The sequence below is a fragment of the Cloeon dipterum genome, chromosome 1 (assembly GCF_949628265.1).
Source record: "Cloeon dipterum chromosome 1, ieCloDipt1.1, whole genome shotgun sequence".
NCBI lineage: Eukaryota > Metazoa > Arthropoda > Insecta > Ephemeroptera > Baetidae > Cloeon > Cloeon dipterum.
The window spans coordinates 27,687,808-27,710,276 of NC_088786.1; the positions used below are offsets into that span (position 1 = coordinate 27,687,808).

At 40.5% G+C, this 22,469-nt stretch overlaps 1 protein-coding gene across 1 annotated transcript; it reads left to right on the forward strand.

Annotated features, from left to right (window-relative positions):
* The first annotated feature begins 1,438 nt into the window (after positions 1-1,438).
* On the forward strand, positions 1,439-22,205 carry Tk (Tachykinin). The gene is made up of 5 exons (XM_065497514.1): positions 1,439-1,590; positions 18,753-19,019; positions 19,082-19,238; positions 19,473-19,676; positions 21,363-22,205. Exons 2-5 carry the CDS (start codon positions 18,753-18,755, stop codon positions 21,410-21,412), a joined length of 678 nt encoding a protein of 225 aa, XP_065353586.1. The 5' UTR covers positions 1,439-1,590; the 3' UTR covers positions 21,413-22,205.
* Positions 22,206-22,469: the final 264 nt, after the last annotated feature.

Below are 22,469 nucleotides of genomic sequence, written 5' to 3' on the forward strand. Positions count from 1 at the left end.
TTATTATTGTTGCCCAGAAGAGCAGAAGACCGTGGCTACACTATTTTGGTGAAGGAGAAAAAACGAATTTCCATCAAACGCCGGCTCCTTGGAAGACCAATTGTAATATTGAGTTTCTCTACTGCAAATTGGCCACTTTGAGCGGCACTTGACCACGCAGCACTTGTCCATTTCCCAGAGAAAACACTTTTACACAGTTCCTTTGACAAACAAACAATAAGCGGAACAAAGAAACAAGTAGTGGTAAAAACCTTTTAATTTGCTATCTTGAAACAATAATTCTACTTTTGCATTATATTAATTGCAAGCAAAAAACTGATTTAAAGTATTAAAAATTAAAACAATATTAATTGCTTTTCTTAATTTTATGTTCTGCGAAATGCTCTCGCAACCATCAACAAAATCAGAGCAATTATTTAGTAAAAAATTTTTGTTCAAGTTTTTGTTCCCTTTTTGAATCAGATCAGTACAAAAACAATGACGGGAGCAGTCTGAATATTAATTAGCAAGCTGTTTCCTTGGATTCGAATTCAAATAGGACTACTTCTGTTTTCGCTGGACCAACTTTAACTGAATACATAATTTTGTTTGCTTTTGCACAAGATGTTGACTTTAGAATCGCTAACTTTTCTCTTCACTCTGCTTGTTAATTTGTTTCCTGTTTTGGACAACGGGTTTCCACTGTTTCTACCAATAATTCCAACAGGATAACTTTTGAATTTTTAGAGTTTTTTCATCATCGGTAGCAAGAATGTGAATCTAAGGAAATGGTGGGTAGTCAGGCGAGATAAAAGTGTGAGAAAAGCATCAATTGTTAGTATGCCAGCTGAGTAAAAAAGATAATAATTTATTGCAATTTGCAAACACAGGGCAATCACATTAATATCTATTTTGTAGTTTCGTGATTAGCTGAATGGGATCTATTCAACACTATAGAATAAAAAGGGTCTGCAGTTGGCAACCGAAATTAGTAGGCAAAATAAAAAGAAGAAGGTCCGAAGTGGTTTTTTTCTTCTATGAGTGAATCCTCGAATGCCTCCTTCATTGGATAATGGCTATTCAAAACCGTCCATTCGAAAGAATAGAACAGACTATTTTCACAAAAATGAATTTCATTTTTAATTTTAAAAGATATCGCTTGATATTCAAACTGTACTAAATTTATCGATCTAAAATGTACTTTCAAAAAACTTTTTGTATTACTTCTTTAGGTTCCTGTGTGCAATGAGTTCCAAGAACACGCACTCCAAATAAAAAAAAATAGAAAGCAGGTGCAGTAATCCCTCCTCAACGATCTTGCAAAAGCGAGTGAAGCTCTATTACTCGGGGGTCAGAGAGAGCCTGGCTTCATCTTTGCCCTGTTCTCTCCCGTGTGCAAATCAGTTACCGTGCGGCGGCCGCACTATGGTGTCGGGGCCGGGGGCGGAGGAGGCTGTCGAGCCGCGCGCGTGTGTCTGCAGAGGCGCGCGGGCCGTGGCGCGCTGAATGAAATGGGGTAGGTAGAAGGGCCGTGACGTCACTCGGGGAGCACTTAAAGCACGGCGTGCGGGCTGAGAGGTCTCATTACGGGCCGCACCACGACCTAGCAAGGTGAGTAAGCGCTCTCTCGTTACCTGTATTACTTAACATCTCATTTCAAGAGCAGTCGCACCTCCCCCCTGTTTTCGACACTTTCACTTTGGAACAGGATTCAATTTTGCAAAGCGACTTGTTTGCCATGAATTGATTGGCAGTTTTTGAGGAAGTTGCCGCCGCGCAGGGAAGATGTAGAGCGCCATCAGGGAGATATTATACTTATTTTATTCTTGCTAGTAGTAAGTCATTCATTAAGATCAAATAATTAATAAAAAAAAGCAAGAATGGGTACTAAAATCTAGCCAGAGAAACGTGTTAAAATGTTAACAATTTAAATATATTTATATATTTTTTTCAATTTTAAAAATTGAAGAAAACTTGTACTGAGCACTAAAAGTGTTCGTAAAATTCTCCTCCCTGCCCATACGCAGCGCAAGTTAAAATTCAATTCTCTTTGTTACTATCAATTCAAAAATTTTTGTGTTTGAATCATCATAGAAAGGTTTGATTTTATATGTATTTATGCTGATTGCCTAGGGTAATTGAAAATCAACAACGCGTCATGTTGTTTCGTCTCTAATTTGGCTAGTTTGACGCTCTCCCTTTTCATCGCGCGAGAGCAATTTATTGTCACTATTCTGCTAATCCTGATGCCGTACAGTAAGCGTAAAACAAACACATCCATCAAGCAAGTTTCCAAAAGCACTTATGCACAACACCGGTGCTTCCATTTGCTGATGCACACACGTCTAACGCGCGCGGTGGCATCATCAAAGCCCTGCTGCTGCACCGAACTTTACTCGAAAAAGTCGGATGATCTCTAAAGACACACTGCCAAAACCACTAGTGGGAAATCCCTGCACCAAGTTGCAAGTTCAAAGCTTTTAATTAAAGCGTACAAGATTGTCTCTTACTCGCAATGAAACCAAGATTGCGGCGTCTGAGCGGCGGTTTGCTCCACTAGCCAACCTGATGCGCTCTTTTGGTCCATTTGCGTCCGCAGGAAGTGGACCCAGATTAAATTCAAATGAAGCAGCCACATTCTCTCTCTCTATCTCTCTCTCTCTCTCTCTCTCTCTCTCTCTCTCTCTCTCTCTCTCTCTCTCTCTCTCTCTCTCTCTCTCTCTCTCTCTCTCTCTCTCTCTCTCTCTCTCTCTCTCTCTCTCTCTCTCTCTCTCTCTCTCTCTCTCGTTGGCCACTGGGGGAAACTTGGCAAAGTCCTTCAAATCCAACGTTTCACCCATTCAGCCCTCTCTTTTGGTACCGTTCTAAAGTTTCCAGATTAGAAATGCTGTTTGTACAAGATTAGACGCGAGCGATATCAGTGCACATCAATTTACTTCGTGCCGGTTACATTTTAGCAACTGCCCGTGGAGTGTGATTGAATGAGTGGCTCGTTCAAATTGCTGCTTGTGTTGCTCCCAAGTAACGCTTGTTAGTATTGATTGAAATAATTTCACCAGCCAACCGTTTTGGGAAATGATAAATGACTTCTCACTAGGCATGGTAAAAAGAGAGGGACAACATTTACATTGCGTTTGTGTTTTGCACGTATAGGGAAAGAGTAGAGATATTCCGGTAAAAAGCGGCACTCACGAGAATTTAATGTTGACACAAAATGCTGATTGAAATCAACGTCCCAGGCGGAAAAGTTGAACATTTACTTTTCCTCATTCAAATTGAAAGAGAGAAAGTACTGTAATTATACCCTTAGCATATATATAGCTCTCTATTTTCAATCACTCCAACTAAATAGACATTGCGAATGAGATGTAATATTACGTTAATCACAAATGCAAACAACCGACAAAGCGTTCGTCGTTTATCTAAAGGCCGACTTATTTCTCCTTTCTCAAGCAGCAAATTTGTGTATTTTATGAAGACCAGCGATGCCCCAGAGAGAAAACTTTGTAAATATGCTGAGGAGACTTTTCGGTTTGCTCGTTCCCAAGGCTGCCTTTAGGAAACAAAGCTAGTTTCCCTTTGCCTCGCTTCCATGCAGCATATATATGTACATTATAAACCTTTCCACTCGCGGCGGGCAATTATAGTAGAACAGTGGCGCCGACGAGAGTTGTACTATTTAAGCAGGAGTATAGCCTCACAAAAATTCCCCTCGCAGGTTCTGAATTACACTAACGCGCGACTCGAGTTATAATTCTATGCAAACAAAGGCAAGAAAAGTGTTGGGTTTTTTCACGTTGTTCCCCAGGTTGCTATTTAATTTCCATGAAAGCTGCTGGGTGAAGGATAATTTTAAAAGCCACCGTTCGAACAGTCGGCATGCAAATCGTGGCTGAATATACATTTTATTTTATGCTGCACGCATGCACAAAGTTAAAGAGGGTAATTACACCGAACTCTGCTGTGAAAATAATAATGGTAAAATAATCTACGGACAAAGGACATTTTACAGTTATGGCCAGTTTGATAAATTTTCAACAGCATGGTCCCCTGTTGACTGAAAAAGCCATTCAAAATCATTTATCAAACCACACAAAATGGATTTAGTATATTTATATTAAATGTGTGCGAGGATAATTAAAAAACGTGCACGTTTGAGCGCCATCACAGGTCCGTTTTATTAATTTTCGCGCTTTATCAGCCGTACTAATTCATAACTGCTGAGGGGAAATTATAATGTTTCCAGGCTCGCTTACGTGACAGCAAATCGCGTGAACCCGAAAGCTTAAGTAGAAATATACATATATCCCACTTGACGTTGATTTCACATGACCCTTCCACCTTTGAACAGAGCGAGAGAGAAAGAGAAATTCATCTGACTGTTTTGAATTATTTATGAAATTTGCCAGCCCGGCAGCAAAGCCAGATCATCGCTGTTTATTGTGTGTGTTAGATTCAATTTTTCAAACTGGGTAATCAGTTGCGTCAGTATGGTAGCAAAACAGCCTGGCAGGCTTCCCTGACTAATTGATGACGGTTGATCAGAGTCACTCGCTTTTTGCTACTTGTGTCAAGCAAGGATGTTTTGTTAAGTGTCTAATTATAATCTATCACACCAAAGATACCAATCGTGGCATGTCGTGGGAGTATAAAAGCGACTAATGCGAAGTCCGCTCTAATGGTATGCAGCAAAAGATGATGGATGTTCTTTGATTTGCACTTATTTTAAATGTAGAAATTAAAATATAATAAATTCAATTTTTAGTGTTTTACGATAGAAATGATTTTTAAATTAGCTGGGGCGTATTTATGTTTTGAAATTTGAAACCAAACAAATTGCTTGAAGCGCTTTTTTTTATTGAAATGCACTGATCAGTTAATCTTAGAAAATTCGTGTGTGGTCATCAAGATATTTTTGTCAGAAGATATACAGTTTCCTCGGTTTGTGTCCGATCAGGCCTTTGTCTTGTCCTTTTTAGCAGTGCAGAAAATGCATTCCCACCCAGAGATTATCTCTTTTTCATTTTCTGACGAATTCAATTAATTATTATTATCTCTATCTCAGAGGCTCACTGGTCCTGTTAATTGCTCTTAAACGAAAAGTACAGTAATTATTACAGTAATTCTGCAACTTTGTTGAAGAGTGATTAAAAAAACATAAAATTAGCTGCACTTTTGTCACTAGCTAATTTCGCAAACAGCTCTTCTTGCGTTTTGTTTTAATTGATATCCTATAGAAAATTTGCCAGTCTGGGAGCTCATTATGCTGCATATCTTGCGTTTCTATGACACATTGATAGCCTCCACCACATATATTTGTCTGCTATGGAAGGTCCAAAGCCCCCCTTAGATTACGTGCAGCAAAACTAACTTGCTTTAAGCGAGAAACTCACCTTTACTTGATTCCATTTTCTACACATTTAAAAACTGGAGAAGCAATCAATCTCAATAAATTTAAGTTTAGCGCTGTCAGGATGCAAGATAACCATTTTTCATCGCTCTACGCAACTCGTAAAGCAACAATTTCCCCCCGGGAGGCATGTGATCGCGTCTATCCTATCTTACTTAACAATAAACTGCGCCTATGCGTTCATATGTATAGGTGCGACTCATTGTCAGTTTTCAAGCTGCCTCCTTTGTCTCTATAAGACGTGCGCGAGCGACATTTGGTGTGGGACTACATAAATAACAGGTGGGCGAATTATTTATTGCCTGCTCTGCTGCTTTCTTCGTGCATTTCCACATTGCTGGCTGATAGCGCTCACTCGCTCGCTTTTCGAATAAATTATGCAGCCGAGATTGGCGCGCCAAATGACAAGAGTAATGTAGCGTGTGCAAATAGCAAACGAACGCTCTTGCGCGGCGAGAGAATCTGAATACCACAAAGCAAACAGCCACCGTATAAAGGAGCTATACAGTTTAATATTTGCCCATGTCATCACGGAGCAAAACACAAATGCGAGCATCCACCCGGCGTTAGGGCTTGGGACGCACTCGGGCACGCTCCCACCCTACGTATTCTTCGATCATCAAAATGATAAAAGTTTTATCAGAAAAGTTTGCCACGCAAATTAACATATGGCGCGCCAGATTGGAGCGAAATCATTTTATCTTATTGAACTGCTTGAGAATAACAAGTAGATTTCCCCCCAGTCACCTGCGAAATCAGACATCCACTGGAATAGATTAATTTTCTCTCAAAGAGGAGATATTCAATAATCTCTATCTCGCTTCGAAATATAAGTTCTAGTTTTACAGGTGTGCTCTGCTAGAATTGATTTTATGTGTGGCGATAAATGCAAACTCAGACTATAACTTCAATAAAGTTGCCGTTACATTCGTTCCGCCATCGTTGCAAGTCACCACAAAGTACAAAATTGAAAGTTCCTGGTTTTATGGGCAGATCTTGCAGCTCATTTTATCTGCCTGGTTGAAATTTTCCCAACATACATATTTAATTTTTGTTTTATACCTGAAAGCTTTTTTCACTGTGAAATGATATTAAAAAAAGACTCTACTTTGACTTAGGATGGCCGGCTTAGTACGAAATTTGGAAGGGAAAAATTATCCGGAGGTTCTCGTGATATACAACTACTGTTTCCGCACCTCAGGCCTCATCAACAGTAATTTTCCTGTAAAACAAAATTTCAAACCACTGAACCTACAGTATTCGTTGCTGAGCAAAGCCCAAAAAAGAGAGAGGAAAAGCCTTGCTTTCCCAGCGACAAAACTCCTTTATCCCAAAAATTTACAATCCTGAAATTCTGCTTTTATTTTATGCTCTTTCGAAGAAGTAAAATTCAGATTCTTCGGTCAGGGGAAAAAACATGGTTGAATTTAAAATACAATTTGAATTTTGTTACGCCTTGAAAATTACTCATTTTTTATTATTCAATCTGCCTTGAATGGCATTATACTCATATCATCCAGATTTAACTCAACCAGAATGTATTTAATCACTACAACATTGTACATTCCAGAATATGTATAGATCTTTTGGCGAATCATAGGGATTTATTACAGTCAAAAGTTCAGTTCCGTCGTGATTGCAGTGTGTATGTACAGAATAAACTGGATGTAAGATTTTGCCGCCCTCGTGATTTCGCCGAGTACAGCCAATTTACTTCTTCAAAGTGAATAAAGCACAACTGAGCACAACTTGAGAGCAAAAGGAAAATATTTTGTGTATAGTCGACGGCCCGTTTTTCACACGGCTGCTGCAATTTGCAAGCACTCTCGCCGCACATAATGCGATAGGCAACTAGATCCAAGCGTTGGAGCGGAAGGGCTCTCGAGAATACGCCACCGCCGCCGTCGCTGTGAAAAGAGAGGTTGCGCTGATTTGAATATGCCTGATGCAGGTGCAGCAGCTGAGCGCGCGCAGATAAATTTGTGTATTCCTCTCGGTAAAAGCGTTTGCCCCTAAATTTCGCGTGAGAAAGGCAATTTGGCCGAGTGCACGCAGGGTTGCAGCAGGTATCAAACTTGTGAGATTCGCCGCGATGACTCGTCGCTCGCACGCCTCTCTGCGACACTCATGAGGCAGCCGAAACGCTCACGTGAATTATTAATGACGGCTTTTCGCCGCGAACGTAATTCGAACGCTTTCCGCAAAATGATGGAAGCCGCGTGCGCTGACTGTCAAATTAAAATAAAAAAGAAGAAAACTTTTCATGTCGCAGTAATTTGGTCACGCAGCGTCGATGCATTTTCTACTTTATTTACTCGCGTTTTTCGTGCAAAGAGCTGCGCCTGCATTATTAAGATTTTAATGGCGCTTCATAAAAGTGTGTGCGTCTTGTATAAGTTTACCGCCTCATTAGAGGAGTAAATGCATAATTCATATGGCTGCTGAATCCTTCCAGGCCATTAATGTGAGCGCCTGTCTTAATTTCAAAGAGACACGCGTTTCCCAGCCGTGATATTTTCATGGGAATTTCGTCAAGCATGCAAATGAAATGAAAAGCCTTTTTGAGTGGACACCACTCGACGCAGTTTTGGCTTTCATGAAGGTGCAGGCAGAAGCTTCAAAAGTGAGTTTCTGCTGAGTAATCCCCTTCTGGATGAACCTCGCCGTTCAAAAGAGCTGTTTCAACACCCCTTATTTTGAAATGACGATGTATACTATATTTTATTAATAAATCATTTCATCAAATTCACATTAATTTCATGGAGATGCTGCCGACTTTGCTCTTTATTCATTAGTGTAATCCACCAAAAATATCCCTAGAAAGGGTTCCCAGCTTACAAAATATTCGCTCGCGGATGATTTAGCAGCGTTTTCCTGCTGTAGATGAAAATTTATTTCCACTCTTACGTAACACACTGCGCGTAGCGTCATAAATACGCGCAAGTTTTGTGTTTATCTGAGCACTGTAAATTGTAACGGCAAAACTCCGCCGGCATTTTTGGAATATCGAGCAAAATATGCAAATTGGCTGCCCTGGCCAGCGTGTCGCCTGCTTGCCCTCTTTCTATTTCATGAATATGAATAATGCTCCACGAAATGACCCACCCGGCATTAAAAACAAATAAGGTCGCTAGGTTGTAAATCAAGCTTTCTCTGCAAGCGCGTGAGAGGGCGCAGAATATTTTTTACGCTCCTTAAGCAAACTCCCAGAGTTTCATTACACGGCTAACCGTGGGACTGCATCTTTTTGTCACACACAACTCTCTGAACAAACACTCGTAAATTTTCCCCCAAAAAGAGGTATTTGCGCAATCTGCTTTGCAAGGGGAACAGTTGTCATCAGTATATGCAAATTAATTTCTGCCCTAGAATTTCCCAGGTTGTTTTAACACAGCCTCTGCCGTGAATTTTACACAGATTGTACGATATTTATAGTTTTTTAGTTCGCGTTTGAACAGTCGGTCGTGTTTTTAAGGATGGTTGCCTTGGGGCTTGAAGGGTCTTCAACTCGGGACTTCTCTGTTTGCGTACGCGTGCACAAGACGGGACTGGTTCGTTAGTTAAGCGTAATTATTTCCAGGGGCTCATTTTTTGCACATGGGTGCAAAAAGGCGGGGGAGGCGAGCCGCAGCGTGATTGCCCAGGGGCGTATAAGGCTAACACAATAATCACCTTAATCTAAACCGGAGATTACGAGCCTTCGTCAAGGTTTGAACGCGCAGAAACTGCGTCTACAAGAGGAAATGTGGAATGGACACTGAGCTGAGAGCTCAGATAAAACTTGAGACATCTATTCAGGTCAAATTTTTCATTTATGATCTCATTCGAAAAGTTAAATTTTTGTTTCAGTCTCAGGAGAGATTCAAGTGCGTGTCAATTGGTGTAAAAGTAATGGTGTGTTTTTCAAAGCGAAAATCGTTCTCAGCTTAGCGGGATTCGGTACCATTGGCCGCTGCAGTATTGTTAAAAAGAGGCATGAACAGCTTTTTACTGCGACAAATTATATGTTGGCGTGTGGCACAATCTTCATTAATAATGCAACATCAAAATTGCCGTGAAAATTTTCAGAGCTGCAGCTTTGGAAAGCTTTATAATTCTCTGTTAATATAGGTTTTCCAGATTTTGAATAAATTGATCACGACTTTAGTTCTTCTAAACGATTATTTTTCACTCAAATTGTAAAAGAATCAGGGAAACGCTACAAAGACAGCGAAAAAAATTAAATAGTAAAACGTTTCATCAAGGGTATGTCTCTGCTGACGTGAGTCTTCTGGTAGGATTTCCAAATTTTCCTATTACAGAACCCTTTCCTGCTCTGGGTATTAGACTGGAAGCTAGGCAATCAGTGGAGGCCAATAAATATTCAGAACTGAAACACGTGGAACACTGGAGAACGGAACACGCCCGGCGTCGTGCGTGATTTACGCCACTTGCCAAGGTGGAAAAAAATTAATTCCGTGCGCGCTTGTTGCTTAGCTCTCACGTCATGCCGGTTGCATACTCACGAGAATCACCCACCTGATTGCTTCGTGGACCGGCGTATAAGTTGCCGCAACGCCCGTAGAATGTCAAGCAGCCGAGACGGTTAAACTTGTCGGTCGACAACTTTGCGCGCTGCTGTTACTGCTGCAAGTCGAGTTTGTGTGCATTAATTGTTATTCTAATGCTGGCGCCGCTTAAGTGACGCGCTGCCGTTCTGCCACGCAAATCTAGCTGAGGGGCTTTCACTTCGCGGCTAGAAGATGCCTGTTCCGTCTCGCTAAGTGGGAATTTGCCTGAAATGCCATCCGCCGAGCTAAAGTAGCCTTTGATAACTATGCTGCTATAGTTTGCTGACGTTGGTCACGTGAAAGCCGAGGAAATTAGCTTCCTGGTGCCAGTGCAGGTCTTAGAAATAGCGTTAGCAGATTTGGGAATTATTTGTTATGCCAGATCTCTGATTTCTGACTGAATCAGAATTTGTCAAAAGGGTGGAGAATTAACAACAAATATTGTCCAGAGGATTTTACTGGAAATATAAAAAGACTTTTTAAAGTAGATTTTGGATAGTTAAAAACAGGAAACCGCATAATTGAAAATCTTGAAAAATCTTCATTTCACAATTATTCGTGCAAACCATGCAAAGGATAAATCAAATTCAAAAGCTTAGATTAAGATGATTATAATGAAAATTTAAAGTTAAAACCACTGTTTTACATTTCAAGGCCAAGAAAACTTCATGAAAGTTTGCTTGACGGTTCCGTCATCTTCCATCAATTAAGTAGGCCAGTAAATTGCCGAGTCTAGGAAGCACTTAAGTAAAGTGCGTTTGCTGTTAATTACACTCTCTGGCGTACTATATACGAGGTCAACATCTGGGAAACAACCGCTTGGAGACGATTTCACGGTGTGTGCAACCCTTTGCGCGCGGTGCATGTATAAACATCCGCTGGTGTGTTGATTTGCCAGCCGAAAGAAAAGTTTCTCCCTTCGCGCAAATAAAGCTCTTTTCGCCGTGCGCTGAGGAGTTTAGTTTTTGCCACGGCTCTCGTGCATGTTTGTCCGGAGGGATAAATTTATTCCTCTTGTATCCGTGAGGCCTTAATTGCACTGCAGACGTTAGGGCGGGCTCTCTGATATTTATCTTGGACTGCCGCTTTTTCCGTGGAAATGGAAATTTTTAAAGAGCTCCAACTTACTCGCTGCCGAGAATGATTAAAATGTTAAATATGAAATTACACTTTTTAAAAAAGCAGAGTCTGGTGTCGAAATGAAAGTCTTTCGCGCGTCAAACCGCTTCAGTTTCGCAAGATTGACACATAAAAAATGCATGCAAATTTTTCCACTCCGGAACCGAGCCTTTTCACCTCTAAAGTGGCTGGCTGAAATTTGCATTCGCGTAAGAAAAGGCTGAGCTCCGGCGAAAGAAACATGGCGCAGAGTCAACACAGTCCGGCCGGCGTAATATACACGGGACTAATTAAAAGCACACGCAGCCTCGGCGAGCAGGCAATTAAGCACCACAAACAGATCGCGGGGCCGATTGTGGGCCACGTTTTGAATCCGCACTCTGCGGGGCTGGCGTCGCTAGAAGAGGGGCGGAAAGGCGATGACGGCAGGTGGAGTACCGCCAAGCCAGCAACTTTTCTCGCCGACTCCTATATGTATAAAGGTCAAGAGTCTTTGCCGGTAACAAGCAGTCTAACAATCTTTCCTGCAACTAAAGCTCGCGCACGAGACGCGGCCAAATAAATTTTGTTCCCCGTTTCCTCCGCGCCCGCCGCCGGAAGCACGTGCTTTGGCCCCGGCACGGCCGATTCATCTTATTTTTGCACGCACGCACGCACGAGGCTGCACGAAAAATGGCTGTTTATTTTCTCTATTTTAGCCAGCACATCGCCCGAGGCGCACATATGAGCAGCTTTGGGCAAAAAGTCGAAACAAACAACAACAACTAGCTACGCGTTCTAAATGCAAACAAACTAGCGGCCGCCACCGCAGAATTTTTCGCTGGCCGCAGACCACACTCTGTTTCCATAAAGTTAGCTTGCCATATTTTTGCCTGCTTACTCAGCATCAGCAATAATTATCTGCCCGCAACACAATATTTACATCGGAATCTGCTGGCAGCTGGCTTAGCAGCTTGCTCATTTGAGCTTGTTTGTTGTTTGCTTGCGAACTCGCATTATTAACATAAATGATTTACTCAAACGCGCCTGAGCGTCGGTTTCGTTTGCCAATTTTGTTTGCTCTTTGATCAAAGCTTGATTTTATGATATGCAGGAAATTGCTACTTGCTCATTTAAGAATTGCCTTACTGTTTGCCATTCTCTTTCGTTACTCCCACGCAGAGATGTTGATCAGGGTTTACTCTTGGATAAACATATTCCTTTGCAATATCCGCACATCTTTGTTAGCCGTATCAAAACAATGAGTGGGATGGATCGGAAGGAAATCGCAAACAGTCCTGCAAAGTTACATTTTGATAAGCCATTTTACGTGATATCGGAAAATTTAGGTTTCACACCAAGCCTTAAAAATTTACTTCGTTATGTAAAAATTTTTCCCTCAAAGGAATTTATGGAATATGAGCCTAGGATAGTGGCATATAGTTTTTAAGATTTTAAACTTCATTATATTCACTCAATCGTTGCTTAAATTTTCTCTATAAATACAAGGAGCGCCCTATTTGAACCGAGATTCATGAGTGAGTCATCCATTTGTTAGTTACTATATGTCAATAGTATCAACTCGAATTTCATCTACCTTGAAGCCTGTACACAAGCAAGCAAGCAAACAAACAAGCAAACAATAGTTGGGGTCCAGTTCACCAAGAGGCCTCTGTTTTGGTTGAAATGCTATCGTGAAGCCAATCATGCATGCTGACAAGGTGCAAACCAGCAATGGTAATATGATACGTTTTCTCTGCATCAGAGTGTAGGTTTCCGTGTCCTATCTAATATTATCATTTGAACCAGGGCTCTCACTGTCAGCAAACAAAATTAGCCTAACGCGTCAGATTGAAGCACAGTGTTGCTCTCCCCTCTCTTTCATTGTATAATCACTAAATCTTTAATGGTAAAATAATGGAAACAGAAAGTAGAGTTGTAATTAAATTTGGATAGTTGGCATTCCTAAAAAGAATTGTAATATTCGCGTAGTATTATGCGTTAAATAATGTATATGTATTGTTGATACAAGAGAAAACGAGGAATGCGATACTTCGAAATGAAACAAAATCCCTGTTTCTAATACTTGAGATCGAGATGTAGCCAAATATTTTCGACATGAGCCTTAAATTTTCAATATTTTGGTGTTTTTGTTCAGTGATGAGCAGTCTCTATAGATTTGTTCATTTAATACGATTCAATGCTAGTATATTCCGAGTTTCCAACTGCTATGAAACCATGAATTATATACGAAATATGCAATTGTAAGTTTTATTTTGAAGTCATATAATAAAAACCATCCAAATCTACCTAAACCGTGGGATAAAAACGTCTAAAAACAGTCTATACTTGTCAACGGCCAAAAATCCAAACGATATTTGCCTACGTTGTCGCGTATCCTATATCTAAATTCTTTGCTAAGTTTTTTTTATTTGGATTTTGTACAATGAACCCAATGACCCTCTCTCTGCATCAATATATTTTTATTCCAGTAGGCAGGAGGTGCAGAGCAGGAAATTTATGTCTTGTAAACAACAGAAAAATAAATGCTTGCGCTACACATCGTGGTGGCCGCACGTAATTTCAACTAAAAATATCATGAACACCATCAATTCCATCTACCGACAGCAAATATCTATTATTTATTGTTGATCAATATCATTATTTGAAAACGGTCCGAAATATCAGGCATTTCCACACAAGCCACAGGAACATATGACATGCAAAATAAATGAAATATCGGAAATTCAATACGGATCTCTTCAAATCTCTTTGTCTGCCTTTGCTAAAAACATCTTAGCGGCTTACTTGTGATCCAGAAGTTAAACATTAATCTTGTGCCAAGATGTATGGAGCGTACAGAGCAAAAACGCGAAAAAAATTCAGTATTCTCAAGCAAACAAAGTGACCCTTGGCGCTGGTAAAATATTCAGCTTTGTGTGCGAGTCACTCACTCGACCTCTCGCAAGTTCTAGGACCAGGGCTTGGTTTGTCCCAGAATTCCGCATCTCGCCGCGCATAAAGGGACGCGCGTGGCAGCGCAGAGCTCGTTAGGCTTCGCGCTCCCCAGAACTGACACACTCAATTTATTTATTTATTTAGCGCGCGCAGCAGACGCCGCGCGTCCCCCAAGGAGTATTGACACAGGTCCGACGACGAATAAAGCGGCATTAAGTCGTGTAGCCTCTGCCCGTCGGCAGCTTTAATTAAGTTAACTCGGCTGCACGCCGAACACACGCACACACACAAGCTCGTCGGGATTAGGCACTTAATTTCTGCCGCCGCAAGTTGCGATTCTCGTCAAACTCGCCTAATAAGACGCGCGCGATTTACATTTCCCCCCGACCTTGCCCCTTGTTTGCTGGAAATGTTAATTAACGCTGCAGCTATCAAGTTAAAATCCTCTTACTCGACTCGGTCTCTAGGGAGACCGCATTTTACACAATTTGAGTCATTAGAGTAATTGAAAAAAGGACACGGCCACCTCCCACTGCGAAAGCAAGTTATGGATGGGCCCCTCGCTCGGCTGGATTTCGTTACAACTTTTGAAATTGGGTTTCTGTGCCCGTGCTGTGCCTTTATGTCTCAAGGGTGGATTTATTCGAGGTAATATAGTTCTTAACTTGCGCCTGGTAGATGCCGCGCTTCCTCCCAAAGTATGTAATTCGGGAAACTTTGGCTAAAAATCTTGCAGCTTTGCGTTAACAAAGAAAACTTGTTGTATTTATACCGCCTTAAACGATGAACTGGTTCCTTTAATGGGAATAAATACTTTTAAGGAGTTAACAACATAAATTCAATTGCAAACCCCAGAGGAAAAGTAGAGGTCCAAATATGAGTTACGACTTGAGTTGTGAGCTTTAGACGATCGCCTTTTTTGCTTAAAATCTAATTCACTTTTAGTTGTGAGATGAGCATGAATCACGTAAAATCCCAAGACTTTAAAAAAGTATTTTTTGGGAAGTATTCCCAGTCCTAAAAAGCTTGAGCATACTTTTATTATTTTTTTTTTTTATTACGCAGCTTGTAGCTTGGGTTGTGTTAATTGGAGGTAAATTTACAGAAACATCAAGGTATTAAATTTACTTGGAGCGTAAACCTCCACTTTGACGTCACTCACATCTGCCCGGCTTTAAAGGTAGTAAAATTGTTGAGGCGGAAACCCTTCAAAATGCTACTTACGACTCGTCTCGGCACTGCTGGTCGTCCCATTTCCCAACGTTCAGCAGGAAAAAAGAAACACTATAGCTTTCCATTAAATGTGTGATTGCCTAGCTTGCTTTGATCTCGGAGCGCGGACATGCAAATAATTAACACGGACAAAACAAAAGGAACGAAAGAGTCGAGTGAATCAAGCGCCTGCCAGTGTCTTTGTTAGGCAACCCTCTCGTCCGCAAAGTCCACGTGGTTGCATACGTGCATTGCTCGGGAACGGGGTCGCGTGTGCGAGTGCGGCACGGAATTGCTGATTTCCTCCGATTAGCACTGGTCGGCAGCACTTCAAAGCGAATCAAGTAAAAAGCCTATAATGGCCTCAAAGCGCCTTTTGATTAAAGAGATGCGAGTAAATGCGCGCACCAATTTCAGTATAACAGAGAGGATTCCACGAGGCCGCTGGCTGTTTCAACTTTACGCTCTGCAAACGCAGGAGCTGCTTTCTGCAGGTGACGTGTTGCTCGGCCATAATGAAACATTAGCCATCTTATTTGGGCAAGAGAACTCATTCCGCTTGCCTCTCCTCTCGACGGCGCGCAATTGCCGTGCACGCGCAGCTGTATTTTTAGCGAGCGAGGCAAAGACGAGGCGCGCACGCATTTGCACGGACGTGTGTAAGTGTTAAAGAAGAGCAGTTGCCTCTGTCATAATAATCGCTCGGCGTGCTGCGAGATGTTCAGCTCATTTTTCTCGGGCGCCCGCCAGCAGATGTGACTCGGTGTTGAAACTCCCAAGGGTGCTCAACTGCCGGCAACAACGCCACCTCTCATTTACTGTCCGAGCAGCCGAATCGCTGCCTCAGGCTTTTTTGCCTTCCAAAAGGCCGTCCCTCCACTTCTACTTTAATTTTGAGGCCGCTCTCCTGTCACCGACAAAATGACCGATCTCTCTGCCAACAATCGATCACTTTTTAATTTTATTTTTACTTTCCGCCAACACATGATCCGCAGAATTCAATTTTTAGCAATCAGGAGTTCTGTGTCAGGAAAACTCAAAAAGTTGACACGCTCGTATTTCAGCTCTAAATTTGATATCCCAATATCGCTCGCACGCTCGCAGTGGCTTGAGCGAGAGGAAACGTTTTTGCTTTCGATGAATGACGCAAGTCATGCTGCAATAAATCCTCCGCGAGAAAAACAATTTGGCACTGGATAATTCGTGCGGATGTAATCGAGTTTAATCGAATGTGAATTGCTCTCTCTCTCTCTCTCTCTCTCTCTCTCTCTCTCTCTCTCTCTCTCTCTCTCTCTCTCTCTCTCTCTCTCTCTCTCTCTCTCTCTCTCTCTCTCTCTCTCTCTCTCTGTTTTTTGACAACTCGATTCGTTAAAAGCGGGAACACTACAAACATGCTCATTTATTTGCTGTAATAATGAATTGGTAAATAATAATCAAATGAGTAGATTTTCATTCAAATATTTTAAAAATGCTATACCGACGAATATTTGCAAATTTCAAAATGCTGCCTATGAAAAAAGACCCAAGTTTTTTGGTTTGAAATTGACAATATTTCAAATAAAAATATCCAAATATTTATTTTATTTTAGCTAAAACACATAAACAGTTTTGTGTAGAATGATTTTCGCTTTCAGATGAACCAATAAAAAAACTTCATGATTGGCTCGCATTGATGAGCGCATGTACTTTAAATTTGAGAATCTGAGCGATGTTTGGAGGTCGAGTGCGGGCTGGATATGCGCCGACGTTTTGGCTCTTGCATTGCAGTAACGATTCCATTCGGATTTTGGAGGATTGCGAAAGCTTCCCGACTCGCTACTTGCTGGTTTACACCTTTCCAGCGTGCATGAATTAATTTCACGGGACGAATGTCTATAGCGTTTAAAAAAGGTTCCGGTGTGGGACAGTAACACGTGCTGATCCTTTTCTGGGCTGGGCTTCCTTTAATGAGGCCCGTGCGTCGGTGTTATTCGTTCGCGATAATATTTGGACACGTACTTTTTCGCTATCCAGGTGTCGCCAGTCTTGAAAGAGATGAACCAATTAAGATAGAGAAAGACATATTTAAATTTTTAATTGATAAAAATAGTCATGACCCTTTGGAAGTTATTATCCTTTATTTCAGTTTCGTTAAATCGTTTCTGGAGATTTTGAGGCATGAACGGAAGAAAAGGAAGCTCATATTGGTGAAAAGTGAGCACGCTGAGAGTAGTGTGGTGTTGGATTTTATTGCTATATAGGAATATTACCTGTTGAGGTGTGATCTGCATTCAAAGCTGTGTTTGAAGTAGACCACAAAAGTGCTGAAAGATCAAAGAGTCTTTTTCGCCTAATATTAAAGTTTCTCGACCTTTAATATTTAGGATATTCGAATATTTTAAAAGAGCATTCTGCTCTACAAATTGTCATTAAAAAACCTTATTACAATCATTTTAAATCTAGGACGCAGTTTATTTCTCAGCATTTGTATGTAGCACAACGATTTCAATGTGTTGAAAAGAGCTTCGCGCGGAAACTATTATTTTCCCTGTGGAGGTGAGGGCGAGAGCTTACACCTCTTTTTCTGCCCTAAAAAGCTCGGAGGCGCTTAACGCAGTGGCAGCTTGCTGCCAGGCTCGAGTTACAAACGAGTCTAGCGCGCACTGTTTATGCCAGCAGTAATTTATGTCACGGGTGTGTGCACCTGTGCGGATGCATGCTGCGCGGGCGGCCTCTCCGACTTTGCTATCTACATTTCAAATTTTCTGAATATTGTGTTAGGAGATGATGTGAAAATACGGCGCAGGAGCTCGTGTTTCCAGCGCTTTTTTGCATTAGCGCGTTATTCAACGCACGCGAGAGTGTAAGCAGGAGCCTATCAAGAAAAAGGGGAGAATTAAAGCGGAAACGCGTGTTGCTGTGCGAACATTCTTTTAGATTATATTGCGAACGAGCTTTTATATTCCATCTCGGCCTTGTCAGGCCATCTTTTTTCTCCTTTATCAAACGAAATAAAAAGAAGAGGACGCGAGTACACATGCATAAGATGAATCGCTTCTTTTATCTGATTTGCGTAAGACGGCACGGATATAAATAGCATCCAGGCCTTGCGTACAGAGGTTCCATTGTGGAAAGTATGAAAACGAGACGTGCAGTATAATTGAGAACCTTGTAGGGGACATGGAATTGATTCGAAACTTATTAAAAATTGACACTGCGAAATCTCTTTTCTATTTCATCACGAATAGAAATCATCTCCTTTTTCATAACTTAACTTAAATCCATCTGATCAAATTCTTCATAGACGACTTTATTCTTCGCTATGCGCAATTTTGATTCAAATATCAAAATCAATTTATACCTCTTCTCACTTACAGTAAAATACGAATCACATTCGAATTATAAAAAATTACAGTAATGGTTGAAATCTGCTAACGCTTGGATATTTTTTTATTTAAGGCAAATATACTTATCCATAATCATTTTTAAGATCTGAAGATCTTTTCACATATTTTGCTATGCTTTCGAGTGTTTTCAAAATTTGACTTCCCGAAATTTTTTTTCAGATGCCCAGGTGGACATGTTTGGGACAGCTGGTTTTGCTGCTGGCCACCACCTGCTGCAGGGCGTCCTTGTCCGACAGCGAGCAGCCACAGACACAGTTGTGGACCCACAGCAGCGGCCCATACTGGCAGGCGCTCGTACAAAACTTCAGAGAAGCGGAGTTGGCCAAAAGGGCTCCGTCAGACGTCTCGTTCTTCGGCATGAGAGGCAAAAAATCACCGAAAAATCTCAACTTTTTCGGCATGAGAGGAAAGAAGGATGATTATGAAGTGAGTTTCCATATGAATAAGGCTTTTAAATTGCCATCATAAAATAATATCACCGTTATAAGATGTCCGAGGATTGGTACGACGCTTTCGATCCGGCTTTGGAAAAAAGAGCACCGGCAGCTGGCTTTTTTGGGATGAGAGGGAAGAAGAGGCCTGCTGGATTTTTCGGAATGCGCGGAAAGAAAGGACCCGCTGTCAGCAATTTCTTTGGTGTCAGAGGTAACAAAACAATTTAATTTGTCATTTGTCAGCCAAGGCATTGCAAGTAACATGCATGTCTAGACTCTGGAAAAGAAATCTTATATTTAGAACTACTAAATATCTTTCAATTTGCAATTGAATTTTTCAAAGCTTATCAATTCCTACTTTATTGATTTTTAAAAAACTATCATTTGTGTTTTTAGTGATCCAAAATCCAAATATTTTTGTATTGAATGGAGTTTGTTTTTGCAGGTAAAAAGAGTGTCCCTGACGAGCTGGACACCTTGCTGCAATCACTGTTATCAAAAGAGGACGACTCGTACGGCGAAGTTGTTGGACCCTACGTAGATTTCGAAGGCGGGCAGATGCAGAAGAAGGCACCGAGCGGGTTCATGGGGATGCGAGGCAAAAAGGACCAGGGCTGGTCTGACACTATCACTGGACCACCTGTTAGAGGTTCGTATATTGTCTTTGGAAGCGAAACTTCATTCCTTTGACAGCTGCTTTTGCCGTGGCAAAATTTGCGTGACAGCGGTGGGCGTGGGCGGAATTATATGCTTTCCTCTGTGATATTTTCATATCGTCTTCCCTAATATTGTTCCACACATTGCACACTTGACAGGTCTTGATTAAAGCTTTGCACATCACGTGACTTGGCAGCTTTCGCCTTTATTGACAATGGCACGTGCACGGGGTTGTGTGCCATGAGGATTATGTAGCTGAAATGTTGATATGTGTGCCAAAATATTGCTTCCACGTGAGCTATAAAGGTTAAATAATTGCTCGAAGTTATTAATTTTTATTTATTTTTCTGGCCTTCAATCCAACAAAATTAACACAAGAATATAGTTTTCTTCTTAAATTTAAATTTCTGTCCCAAAATCAATGATCACTGAGAATTTAACTAACGATCAAATGTTGAGCTATTAGAATTTTGGGTGGTTGAATTTTGGTATCCATCGTTAAAAAAAAATACTTTTCATACAGAGATGACGGGAGTGCGTGGAAATCCCCAGTGTGTGTCATTTTCTCAAAACCGCTCCGCTTCTTTTTCTGATCTCTTCTCATCTCTTGATCCGCAAGAGCGCAGAGACAAAAATAAATTGTTTTTTGATCCTCATCCCTGCGGTCTTGCAGACAAGGAGGCGATTGTGTAACACCTTATAGTATTATTTTTAATCCATTATATTGGGCTCGGCTTGACAGAAAAAGCATCCAAACGCAAAAATTTAACACAAAATTACTGTCTAAACAGCAGTCAATCATTGTTGTTTTTGATTCAGCTACTTACAAAAACACAGCAGCGTTGATTTGCTCAGTGTGTTGCTTTTGCACAAACGCAGAGAACCATATTTTTAAGTGCCCCGAGGATTCAATTAGCAGCATTCTCTCGTTCCACAATAGATGCCATCCTGCATGTTTTAAAGGCGCTTTAGGCCAAGTGGTCGTTTTGCATAAAGGCCGAGTGTGTGTGCATGTTCTGACCACAATTAGACCGCGATTGTTGCAGTGGACACAATGCCTTCCTGATTGTATCCTCCAAACAAACGGCGCATCACATAAGCTTGGACTGCAATCTTGCTAAGCAGTACACAGTTGTTGTTGCTCAAAGAGATATTTTTTCAAAGAAGTAGCTAACATGAAGAAAAATTAAATATGCGCTTTTTTAATATTTAAATAGGTTAAGCTTTCTGGAATCTTCCATCTTTATTCTTATCGGGATTCCTATAAAAAGAAAACTAATAACAGAAAAACATCGGATAAAATTGAACGGTTTTCTTCGGAAACTTGTTTATAGGTTTTATATATTCCCAGTCCTGCCTTCCTCGCTGCAAAATTAACTTTTTATTTACTTTTATGCTTCTCCACCTCTGAAGCAACAAAAATGAAAATTTCAAAGTTTGATTCATAAATTAGGGCTTCATAGGAAAGCTGAATCTAGTCGATATCAACTAACAGGGATGCCTTAATCATGCATTTATGTTTTTCCACTTTCTTGAAATAATATTTTAATGATTATTGGCAAGATTTTCATATTTTTCTCTGATTAAACTCGTTTTTTCGTAATGGCGTAGTAACTGGCGTTATTAACTGATATTTAAAATTCCTTGGTCCTAATTCTTAATGCAAATCATTTTTCAGACCAAAATTTGGCGCAGACATCTGATGAACTCAACAGGGGTTCTGATTAACACCAAAGAGCAACATGACATCTTGCGCCAGGAAACCCCTTCAATCGAGCAGATCTAGTCAACCAACCACTTGCTACGGCCAACGACTTCAACCTGACCCTAACATGGCAATACTACAAATAATACCTTAATCATGAAAATTTCACTGTCACCCATAGTACCTTGCGTGTGTTCTTGATTTCAACCTGCAACCATTGATAAGTGATTCAATTACGATCTCGTTGTTTCGAATCGCAACTTTATTCTACTATAACCCCTTGATGAATCTGACTGACCCTCACAGCGCTCAGTCAGTTTGGCCCAAAACCTCCGAATCCAAAACACTGATATTTTTTTAAATTTTGAGGCTGGACCTTTCAATAAATATACTTTTGCGAGAGTTTTTGTTTCGATTGCAGTCTTTGCGCCAAACTGACTAGATAAATTGATTATCAATTGTGCTGTGAGCGAGATAGATTGAACTACTGGAGTTTCTGGTTTGAAAAAATTTCATTTGTTACATTCCGCAACTAATGCTTAAATATTAATGTTGTAATTTTAACAAAAGATCTAAATTTTCTTTCCTCTCAGGACTTTTCAAAACTAAATTAGATCATAATGAAGTTACAGTGGACTAGTCAAATTATATACATTTAACTATATAACATTTTCATCTTTAACAGTACTAATTAAGCCTGAAGTTATTAGAACTAAATTATGGGCATTTTCGAGCACGCAGTAAAGAAAAGTTATAAATAGAATGTGTTATCCAAAATTTGAAAAATTTAAATAAATGAGCAAACATAATTTTTGATCTAGAACTTTTTATTTCTCATCTCTCTTGTAACATAGCATGCTATTTATACGCTAATTAACCTGGACAGTGAGCAAATTATTGATTTGATTTTATGGCCATCCTTTGATTTTGAGATATAGATAAAAAGTAATAATAAGGTGGCCTTTTTTAATGTTATTTTTTGGAAATAAGACTTTTTCAAAACAAATTTATCAATAACATTGCCTCGACTTTCAAAAGAGACAGCCAGTAAAAAGTTAAAAGTTTCTAATATAATACTCA

Coding starts and splice junctions, on each gene's coding strand:
- Tk (XM_065497514.1), top strand. CDS start 18,753: ATGCCCAGGTGGACATGTTTGGGACAGCTGGTTTTGCTGCTGGCCACC. Junction 19,239..19,472: donor CAATTTCTTTGGTGTCAGAG/GTAACAAAACAA, acceptor TTGTTTTTGCAG/GTAAAAAGAGTGTCCCTGAC. Junction 19,677..21,362: donor CACTGGACCACCTGTTAGAG/GTTCGTATATTG, acceptor ATCATTTTTCAG/ACCAAAATTTGGCGCAGACA.